Source organism: Oreochromis niloticus, linkage group LG3, assembly GCF_001858045.2.
Source record: "Oreochromis niloticus isolate F11D_XX linkage group LG3, O_niloticus_UMD_NMBU, whole genome shotgun sequence".
Lineage (NCBI taxonomy): Eukaryota > Metazoa > Chordata > Actinopteri > Cichliformes > Cichlidae > Oreochromis > Oreochromis niloticus.
In genome coordinates, this window is record NC_031967.2 from 2,969,703 (window position 1) to 2,980,833 (window position 11,131).

Below are 11,131 nucleotides of genomic sequence, written 5' to 3' on the forward strand. Positions count from 1 at the left end.
TTTTGAGACATGAAGCTAGAGACAGCAGCGATCACACTGAGTGAAACTGAAAACTGCTGGCTAAGGGTAAACATCAATTCCATGAATTTATCATTCACATCGGCAGCAATGACACCCTGTTACGCCAACTGGACATCACTAAAATGAATACTGAATGAATCTTGAGTGACATGTTCAGCTGCATGCTCTGTGTGGTGTCCAAAAACTGATGTGGGCTCTATAGATAACTGGGAAACCTTTGGAGCAAAACCTGTTTGGAGAGACGGCATCCACCCCACTTTGAATGGAGCAGCTCTCATTTCTAAAAATTTGGACAAATTTATGAACTTTATGAACTGAATGCCTGAATTCAGGTGGAAACAAATTATTTGTTTTGTCACTGTTACCAGCAAAGAGGCTAACAATGAAACTGAAATTTAGTTTGACTTTACAAAGCTGTCTGTTATGCAGCGGTGCAATAACTGGTTCATCCCTCGAGTAAGGAGCTTTTTTAGGCTTGAATGAATTCTTAGTCAATGTTATGTGGCCAAGTAAACAAACCACATTCCTCAGGAAATTGTCGGGTAGAAGATCTAAACTGAAAAGTGAAAAAGCAGCCAAAGAAAAAAGATTTTTAAAAAAGAAAAGTTTGACTCCTTGGAAAATGGAAAGAAACAAGGGGAGGCTCACTACCATTACACTGTATTTGAACATTTCATCAAATTCCATTTAAAACAACAACAACAAATTATTATTGCAATAACAATATCTAAGTAGTCATCAAGGGTCACTGCTGGTTTGCCTTCTACAGGCTAACATTTACATCAAGGTTTCTCTTTATTTCTATTGGACATCTGTCACGTCCTCTTTGGTTTTTAGTTCTTTATTTTTTCCCTTAATTGTTACATCAACTAATAATCTCTCTCCTTTGATTCTACTGCATTTGATTTATTTTACACAAACTCTTCTGTGTGGTGTCTTCAAATGTTCACTAGATTGCATTGAGCCACAATGAACCCGAAACAGTGAACATTCATTTATAGTAATCCTCTTTATGTTTGGAGCCATATACATATGTAGTATATTATATTACCGGGTTTCCACTGAGGTACGTAATCTGACATTGTTTATTTAAAGGCATGAGTGTTTATTAAAAGGGGGCGTTCCCCCGTGACCGTGGGTACTCACTCTTGTGCACTAGCTTAGGTTCAGCTTGAAATCAGTTGCGTGAGAAAAAGCATGTGAGACAGTGTGGGAAGTGTGACTCAGTGTGAGCCGGCAGCTCTGACAACAGTAGTGAGAGCCGAGCCCGTCCCCGCTTTGGTTATCGACCCTGCAGCAGCTGCGTCTCCGCCTCGTGTCTTCCTCATTTCAAAAGCTTGCTCATTGTTGAAGTGCTCTAACAACCTTTTTTATTTCCACGGAGCGGCCTTTAAGCTGTCGCGGATAAATACAACTAAATAAACTGATACGACCAAGAGAACAACTGTGAATTCACTGTGTAACTGTAACTTTATTAGCAGCGTCCTCCTGAACAACACAGAGTAACATCCCGATGCTCTCTGGTCGCTATGGTAACGCGTAAATAGGTCTTTCAAAATAAGACACAAAACTACAACACGGGAAAAGACCCCGGGAAACCGAGTTAACGATAAAAACCCTGAAAACCATCAATTTCACTCCCGAGCCTCAACTGTCGCGGCCCGGTACCAAACGGCTCTGGCCCGGGGGTTGGGGACCGCTGCTGTAGCAGATCAACCTGCGCTGCAACATGTGCGGGAGTCCTGCGGGCTGCTGGATGCAGTTTATTGGCTCAGTTCTTAAAATGAGAGCAGATGGGTCAGACGGGGATGCGTTAGCCTTGCGGACCTCCAAGGCTAACGAAGCGGCTGGCAGAGATGCCCACACAAGGGCACAATGCAAGTAGACCTTAGACAAAACCCCAAAAAGAACCCAAACAAAAGAAAACATGTAATGGAAGTACATTATTTTATTTTTTTAACAAAACATATCACACTGATGCCAAACCATGAGAGCAAAAAGATGCATACAAACAGAAGTAAAACTGCAAACTAGCTGGAAGATACTGGTGCTGTAAAGAACAACAAAGTCATCTGGTTAACACATTTCATGGAGCTTTGCCTCCTTGCTGGCTGGGTCTGCCATTTTTGAAACAAGCATGTGCTCCCAGAGTCTGACAAGATAAGATAAGATAAGATAAGATAAGATAACCTTTATTAGTCCCACACGTGGGAAATTTGTTTTGTCACAGCAGGAGGTGGACAGTGCAAAAGTTATGAAGCAAAAATTAGAATACAAGAAGAATAAATACAGTACACAACTGTACAGAATAGAATAAAATAAAATACTATATACAGTAGAATAAAATAGAATAAAATATACAATAGGATAAAAATAGAATACAAATGCTATATACAACTGAGTAAAAATACAACGATGCCAGAAAGATTATTGCACTTAGTGTTATTGCACATGTGTGGATGTGTGTGTTTGATCAGTTAAAGTCTTTGTTGTGGAGTCTGACAGCAGTGGGGAGGAAAGACCTGTGAAATCTCTCCGTCCCACACCGTGGGTGCCGCAGTCTCCCACTGAAGGAGCTGCTCAGTGCCGTCACAGTCTCATGCATGGGGTGGGAGATGTTGTCCAACAGGGATGACAGCTTAGCCGCCATTCTCCTGTCACTCACCACCTCCACTGGGTCCAGAGGGCATCCCAGAACAGAGCTGGCCCTTCTGATCAGCCTGTTCAGTCTCTTCCTGTCCCCCGCAGAGATGTTGCCGCCCCAGCAGACCACACCATAAAAGATGGCAGAGGCCACCACAGAGTCATAGAAGGTCTTCAGGAGTGGGCCCTCCACTCCAAACGACCTGAGTCTCCGCAGCAGGTACAGTCTGCTCTGCCCTTTCCTGTAGAGGGCGTCTGAGTTATGAGTCCAGTCCAGTTTGTTGTTCAGATGAACACCAAGGTACCTGTAGCTGTCCACAGCCTCAATGTCCATACCTTGGATGTTCAGTGGTTGCAGTGGAGGATGTTTGTGCCTGCGGAAGTTTACCACCAGCTCCTTGGTTTTACTGGCATTGATCTGGAGGTAGTTCAGCTGGCACCAGTCCACAAAGTCTTGGGTCAGTTCTCTGTACTCCTTGTCGTCCCCATCAGTGATGAGGCCGACTATTGCAGAGTCATCAGAGAACTTCAGCAGGAAGCACTGGGTGGAGTTGTGGGAGAAGTCTGCAGTGTAGATGGTGAAGAGGAACGGAGCCAGAACCGTTCCCTGTGGGGCCCCCGTACTGCAGACGACCCTGTCCGACACACAGCTCTGAGTTCTCTATGACAAAAAGCCATACACAGCTTAGCAGCTCCACCATCGCCTTCAGGTTGTTGTGTTGTTTGTGTCACACACAAATGATGTCAATGGTTGCCTGTCTCTATGTGTAGCATTCAGTGGTACTCTGTTAGCCCTGCGACTGGCCACCTGTCCGGGGTGGGATAGGCTCCAGGCTCCAGCCACTTCAGAACTGTATGTTGAGTCTAACGCTTGCATCCTACCGGCAGACACAGGCCTTGTTTTAGCTGACAGAGACCTCTTGTTGGCATCTTTAAGTACTGCACATAAATACAGTACAGCTTTCACGTGTCTTGAATATTATTTCAGATTACTGACTGAACTCCTGGATTGCTGCAGCCTTTCTAACAGAAGACGTGAGGCAGACTTGTGTGCATCATCGTCTCCATAATTATTTTATTTCAACTTCACAGCAGGAGAAATGTTGATCCATCCACCCACTACACGTTGCTACATTTTTAAAAGCTTTTTGCAGTGTTTCAGGTCGTTAGGACTTACCTTAACATTCCTGTCGGTGCGTCCGTTACTGAGGATTGACACGGCACAGGTCAGAGGGGGAGGCCAACAGGGTGAGGGGACCAGGACCAGGGCCAGCAATAACCTTAAAATTCATACAAGTGAAACAGCTCCTTCAGTCCAACATAAAGCTAAAGTGAACTTTAGCAGCTACAGAACAGACAGACCAGTTAGGGGCCCACAGTGGTGCTGGTGCTAGGGTGGTGTCAGACTGGGACCAGTCTGAATAAAGCACTGTGTGGATATTCCTTCAGTGGTCGGAAAATTTAAACTCAACCTGAACAAAAAGCAGGAGGAGCACAGCAACACTATTGAAACACTAATGTGTGGTGAAAGCTCATCGTGAAGATCGTACCTGTACAGTTCTCGTCGAGTAAGAGCACTGCTGTACTGCCCACTCGCACTCCCTGCAGATTCACATGCATTGCTGCTGCAAGACTGCTGCTGCTGCGCAGGCGCACACACAGTGGTAGAACCACCTCATGCAGCCGCTGGAAGAAATCGACAGGACACAACAGTGAAATCGCTCACTATTAAAAACAATCAAATGAAGCGACCCTCCTGCAACACCAAAAATGCTATATGATGGAAAAAACAAACGAAAGCCTTTTACTTTACAATACAGCTGCAGATCATCACAATATGGGAAACGTGTCTTATTACATCAGAATCAGTATTTTAACCCTACGCCACAACTACTAACCTGACGTGGACCTGCTGAGACATGTAACTACACGGCGACGCCAACCACAGCCACTTACAGTTACGGTTGAGTAATCAACACTGAAATTTATGTAATTGGATGATAATGATTAAATAACTGATTAAAATGAGCAACAGGAAACACTCATGCAAATGTTAATAATTAAGTTTAAAACAATAACAGGAGTGTAGAGGACGCTCTTTCACAGCACAGTTTAACATCCGGTCCACAAAAATAAGAAGTCATCCACGCTCTGTCATTCGGGGGGGGGGGCAACAACAAGGGGCACCTTCATCACTGATCGAGCCTCTCCTGCAGGGAGCAGCAGCGAGCTGCGAGGGGTTGCAGCCTGTATACTGACAAATTCGATGTTTTGAAAGAAGAACAAGGTTTAAACAAAGATGATGTTTGGCAGCTCTTTAAGCAACAATTTCATGTCCTCTATTAAAAAATTCATCTTTTTCCTTTTCTGGCTAAAAGACCATATTAGAACAGGTTGGAATATTTCATGTGGATCATTAGAAATGCACTGTGGGAGGAGGAAATCGTTGCTGAAAGAACTGCCAAACATCACGTCTGCTTAAACACGGATCTTGTTCCAAAGCGGGCGGCTCGGTGCCACTCGCTGCAGCAGAGGCTGATCTGTGGATGGTTGGAGACGCCTGTACAAAGTGTCTCCCTCTGCTGGCTACTCTTTTGTTAATAATATTTTAAATCACATTTACCTTGTGAATGTCGTCCTTCAGTAGCGTCCCACTGGTCTGTATGATCTGTCTCAGTGCTACAAGGATGACAAGGATCAGTCTGGTATCAGAATATCATATGTAGTAAACCAGTACACTCACAATAACATTAAACTCGGCTTGCATCTCACCCCTGACAGCTGCAAGGCAGGTATCTTGATTGGCTAGATGGTCTCCTTTCCTCTGCAGCGATGGCCCGACTGTATCTGCCATCACCACATGCTTCGTCCTACGAGGACCGGGCTTTCCTCCAGGAACAACATCGGCCGATAGTCCTGCCCGGAGCTGGAAACAGGACACCCCACGCACAGGAGCAGGAGCAGAAGAGAGCTCAGCACATACTTCCCAACAAACCACTGGTTCCCTTTAGTTTCATAAAGGTCAGAGCTTGAATTACATTTTCAACATTTAGTGCTCATCACTGATCTGTTAGTCGACTAACTGTGGAAAAAAAAGACTAACTGACGAGTCTCAGATATCAAGTTAGATTTAGTATAATCCAGAATTGAATTCAAAACCCTGCTCCTCACATACAAGGTCTTAAATAATCAGGCCCCATCTTATCTTAATGACCTTGTAGTACCATATCACCCTATTAGAGCACTTCGCTCTCACACTGCAGGCCTACTTGTTGTTCCTAGAGTATTTAAAAGTAGAATGGGAGGCAGAGCCTTCAGTTTTCAGGCCCCTCTTCTGTGGAACCAGCTTCCAGTTTGGATTCAGGAGACAGACACTACTATGGGCTCAAAATGTGGTCATAAATATTTTGTACTTGTAAATCAGGATTTGTATGTGTAAAAAGAATTTGTGCGTGCGTAAAAAAGATTTGTATGTGTAAAAAGAATTTGTGCGTGCGTAAAAAAGATTTGTATGTGTAAAAAAGATTTGTGTGTGGACTTAGCCAAAAAAACCCCTGCAAGTTACAAGTACGAATTTTGACCCTATTTTTCTTCCTGTCATCTGATTGGTCAATGTCATGTCAATCACAAATGTAACAATCCAATCAGAGAACAGATGGGTTTGGCTGTCGGAGGGGCACTTTTTTGAATTGCAGGTCCTTGAAGGGAATAAATGCCCTTTTACATGCCAACCCAGCGTTTTCCTTCATCACCACGAAGGAAAACAGTCTGTGGACGTCCGAGTTTGGTGATTTTTGTGTCACAGGTCTACGTGCTTTATACAGGGACTTCCACAGCCTTTTCAACAGCGCTGCGGACCGCGGGGGGGGGCAGTGTTTTGGAAATGACAGTCTTCATTACAAAGCTTTCTTCGTTATGAATTAGCATACATGTTTTTATTGAACATTTGAAGAACTAGCAAAAAAACCAGAAACTGTTGTAGAGGACATAAAGTCAGGGATAGAAACGACAAGGAGCAGGTGCATCTAGTACAGGTAGAGCTGCTGCAAAAACCCACAGAGCTCAGCAGCCAGCGCAACAAATTCTGGATCCTTTGCTTTTAGTTAGCAGTTAGCATTAGCAGCACATCCTGCGTCCGATGTGAAAGGACCTTTATGCTGCGCACTGTGACTCACAGCAATGGTCCCGGGTCAGCCCTGACTTTGTGTTAAACTAATCCTAAAGTAATAATGGTATTTCTAACCACTGACATACCACAACTTTATCCTTTCAACAGCTGCTGAAAGTAAGGGGAACTAGCTGCTATCGGATATTTATATAGAGATCCTCCAGCTTCAAACTGTATTACCCTTCAAGGACCTGCAGTTCAAAAAAGTGCCCCTCCGACAGCCAAACCCATCTGTTCTCTGATTGGATTGTTACATTTGTGATTGACATGACATTGACCAATCAGATGACAGGAAGAAAAATAGGGTCAAAATTCGTACTTGTAACTTGCAGGGTTTTTTTGGCTAAGTCCACACACAAATTCTTTTTACACATACAAATCTTTTTTACGCACGCACAAATTCTTTTTACACATACAAATCTTTTTTACGCACGCACAAATTCTTTTTTACACATACAAATCTTTTTTACGCACGCACAAATTCTTTTTACACATACAAATCCTGATTTACAAGTACAAAACTGATTTACAAGTACAAAATATTTATGACCACATTTTGAGCCCATACCACTATCTCTACTTTCAAGATTAGGCTTCAAACTTTCCCTTTTGCTAAAGCATATAGTTAGGGCTGGACCAGGTGACCCTGAATCCTCCCTTAGTTATTCTGCAATTTTCCAGTCACCTTTCTCACTCACTATGTGTTAATAGACCTCTCTGCATTGAATCATATCTGTTATTAATCTCTGTCTCTCTTCCACAGCATGTCTTTATCCTGTCTTCCTTCTTTCACCCCAACCGGTCGCAGCAGATGGCCCCGCCCCTCCCTGAGCCTGGTTCTGCTGGAGGTTTCTTCCTGTTAAAAGGGAGTTTTTCCTTTCCAAGTGCTTGCTCATAGGGGGTCATATGATTGTTGAGTTTGTCTCTGTATCTATTATTGTACAATCTACTGTACAATATAAAGCTCCTTGAGGCGACTGTTGTTGTGATTTGGCGCTATATAAATAAAACTGAATTGAATTGAACTTCTTTGTGTTGTATCAAAGAGTCAGGAACATTTCCAAGCAAACAAAATAGTGGATCTACCAGCATCTGTTTACTTATTGCTACACTGATGTTTGCACAAACTGTCCTTCAGAAAGTCTGAATGATGCTAAATTCCCACAAACAATGGAGCCTTGTTCAAATTGTAATGTGACATTCAGGACAGTTTGGGGAAACTCTGGTTTTATACTTACTATAAATATATGGTGAAATATAAATATTATGCAGTGTATTATATTGTAACTCTTTATCTATTACATGTTGAGATTCTGAAGAGCAGCAGCAACATTTTGTCCCAAACATCATTCAGATTTTACAAGTTTATCCAAGTTCAAACTACATACCTCAGAATAAAACTTTCTGTGGTTCAGAAAAAATCCTTTCCAGCACTGAATCTCACTGAATCTTCTGTGAAATTCAGAGAGCCAGCTTTCTTAAGACCATAATGTCTACATTTGTAGGTATTTATAGAAATCCTTACTTGAAAGGTGACGTTGAGACTTCAGGGTGTTTTAAAGCTTCCATTATCAAAAAGATTATATATTCTTTTTATGCCTGCTCTTTGCCAACTTGTAAAGTTTGATCCTACACTTAGCGATGACAGTTCTGGGTCATCTAATGTTTCAAGAATATTAACTGAGCTACTTTCAGATATTGTCGTTAGTTTGCCCCATGCTCATAATGCATTTTTAATCAGGAAATTATCTTTAACAGTAGGTGGTGTTTCCCTATGAAATTTATTGGGGAAAAGGGTTTTCACAGCACTGACTCCATCTCTCACCAAGGAGGAGAGAGTTCTGGCCTGAATAACCAACATATAGTTTTCTAAACTTGGTAGGCCCCTCCCACTCTTGACCTTTGGCAGTTGTAGAGTCGCTAGATTAAGTGCAGTAAATTCTATCTGGGCCCAGGGAGACTAATTAATGTTCGAATAGTGAATAATATTAAAAAGTCCTCTTGTGTTGTAATATGAGTTTCTGCCTTTACCTGTACGATCTGCATCCACAATGGATGTCAAAACGTGCTCTAACCTAATAAGCCAATATTTTAGACAGTATTTTGTTGTCCACACCCAGAAGGCCACTGGACTAAAAGGAAGAGCAGTGTTCTGGGTTCTTATTTTCATGGCTATTAGTGTAATGTTTGCACAAATGACGTGCAAGTCATTACATTTTGCTTTCATCACTTCCTCAACTTGGAAGCAATCGGCTTCTAAAGATTTCCCTGACTGAGGTGCTGAAATAACCTTGTCCACTTATATGGGAGAAAGTAGTAACTCGATTCTCTGGTATCCGTGGAAAAGTTGTTTTATTTCTTAAATAAATTAACTTTTCCATAGATACCATATTGAATGACTATCCTCATCCACTATGGCTGGAATAAAGGATTTTACCAGAGCATTCCTTGACAGCTGTGCTAAGAGGCAGTTGGGTTTATTTGCCAAATATATACAATTATATAATCAGTCTGGGATACTGACAGATGTGGCGGACAATGTAATGTGTACTGCTGTTCAAGGGGATTATGTTGCCTCCATACAGCCAAGAAATCAAACTCCTTTGTTGCATTTAAAAGAGCCTTAGCATGTTTGACTGAGCTACCTGTGATGGGTACCTATCCAATATAGGGCATAATGCACAGTTGAAATCACCCCAGAGAATTGTATTGGTACAGTCCATATCAGCAAGTTGACAATCTAAGGATGCATAAAATTCTTTAACTTATACACTACTGGTTTTAGAACATCTCAATTATTCCAGTTATTTATTGCAATTCAAGTCGTTCAAGTCCAATGAATAGTACAAAGGTAAGTGGGTGAACTGCCAGAGGTTAAAAAAAAGGCAAAAACTGAAAAATAATGTACATTTCAGAATTATACAAAAAGGCCGTTTTCAGGGAACACAACATGGGTTAACAATTTAAAGCTGCTCTGCAGCAATGGAGGTTGATCAAGCCTGGTGCTACTAATTCCTACGGGTGTTCCAACTTTTTTAGATTCCATCATAACATTTAAGAATGTAGGTCTTTCCTATAGAGAAATTGCAAAGAAAGTCAAGGTGTCAGTGAGTATGGTTTACTTCACCATCAAGAGGCACTCAGAAACAAACTGTGACAGGAGGAGGTCTGGCAGACCCAAAGACACATGCCTGCTTGTGTGATCGGCGGCTCACAGGACAACAGCTTCAAGCACAGCTTAATAGTGGTCGTAGTGAGCAAGTCTCAGTTTCTACTGTGAAGAGAAGACTTCGAGCTGCAGGTTTGACAGGACAAGCTGCAGCCAGACGTCAGAATAAGACTGAGAGGCTTGTCTGTGCCATGAAATGCTACCATTGGACTACTGAAGACTGGAAGAAGGTTTTATGGACTGATGGATCAACATTTGAAATCTTCGATTCATCACACAGGATCTTTGTACACCATCGAGTAGGTGAAAGGATGGTTCCACAGTGTGTGGCATCAACTGTCAAACATGGAGGAGGAAGTGTGATGGTCTGGGGCTGTTTGCTGGATCCAGGGTCGCGTATTCCCTGAAATTCCGAGAAATTCCGAGAATACGCGTTTGTTTTTGCGGTGGAGGAACACCAAAGTAATTGCTTAAAGGAGCTTGCTTGTTCGACATCTTTAAGAGTTCTGAACAAATGTCTGTCTTCCTCCAGAAAATTTTATGTACGCAAACACGTGTTGCAACTTCTTATCTGGTGCGCGTCTTTTATTTTGACAGTGAATGCGCACCTGTGGTCCACTGATGTGCACCCCTGGTTATGGAAGCCTTGAGAATGCGACCTTAGACAGATACCAAAGGAGTAGCTCCTCTGGCATCACCCATTAAATCTATCCACAGGCCACCAAATTTAAGTCAAATTTATTTTTTCAAATTTCAGTGGGATCATTTCCTTTATAGACTTACATATATAAACACGTTTACAGACTTGAACAAAATAGCTCTACAGCTAATTTCCCCTTAGTGACAATTGTGCATGAGGAAACATTTTTATAGAACTCACCTGTATATATATTAAAGTGTAAAGCAACATGTTTTTTTTCCCTCTGTTCAGTTTCTCAACTAACTTTATATTTTAAATTTTTTTTTTTGCATCCTGCAACCGAATAAATCAAAGAAAAATGCAAATGATTTTTGATATGAGATTTTATGCATTCAAAAGAATATTACGCATACTGGATCATTTATTTCATTCTCCATAAATTTAAGACACACAACTTCTTATTTCAGCTTGTTGGAATCATGGACTGAGG

At 42.0% G+C, this 11,131-nt stretch overlaps 1 protein-coding gene across 2 annotated transcripts; it reads right to left on the reverse strand.

Annotated features, from left to right (window-relative positions):
- Window positions 1–1,951: 1,951 nt before the first annotated feature.
- LOC109195369 (proline-, glutamic acid- and leucine-rich protein 1-like) lies at window positions 1,952–5,783 on the reverse strand. Of its 2 annotated transcripts, XR_003214492.1 has the most exons (5): window positions 5,437–5,783; window positions 5,288–5,343; window positions 4,215–4,350; window positions 3,842–3,944; window positions 1,952–2,173 (listed from the first exon to the last, which is right to left on the reverse strand). XR_003214492.1 is itself a non-coding variant. In XM_019347368.2 (4 exons), exons 1-4 carry the CDS (start codon window positions 5,516–5,518, stop codon window positions 3,892–3,894), a joined length of 327 nt encoding a protein of 108 aa, XP_019202913.1. In that variant the 5' UTR covers window positions 5,519–5,783; the 3' UTR covers window positions 3,262–3,891. The 2 variants fall into 2 exon arrangements, 1 of the variants encoding a protein (XP_019202913.1); XM_019347368.2 differs by lacking the exon at window positions 1,952–2,173 and having other exon boundaries at window positions 3,262–3,944.
- Between the last annotated feature and the right edge of the window lie 5,348 nt (window positions 5,784–11,131).

What these genes read in the sequence shown, in the direction of transcription:
- LOC109195369 (XM_019347368.2), bottom strand. Translation starts at nt 5,518, where the DNA reads ATGGCAGATACAGTCGGGCCATCGCTGCAGAGGAAAGGAGACCATCTA. An exon ending in TGAAGGACGACATTCACAAG is followed by an intron (nt 4,351 to 5,287) that starts GTAAATGTGATT and finishes GATTTCTTCCAG; the next exon opens with CGGCTGCATGAGGTGGTTCT. An exon ending in ACTCGACGAGAACTGTACAG is followed by an intron (nt 3,945 to 4,214) that starts GTACGATCTTCA and finishes ATGAATTTTAAG; the next exon opens with GTTATTGCTGGCCCTGGTCC.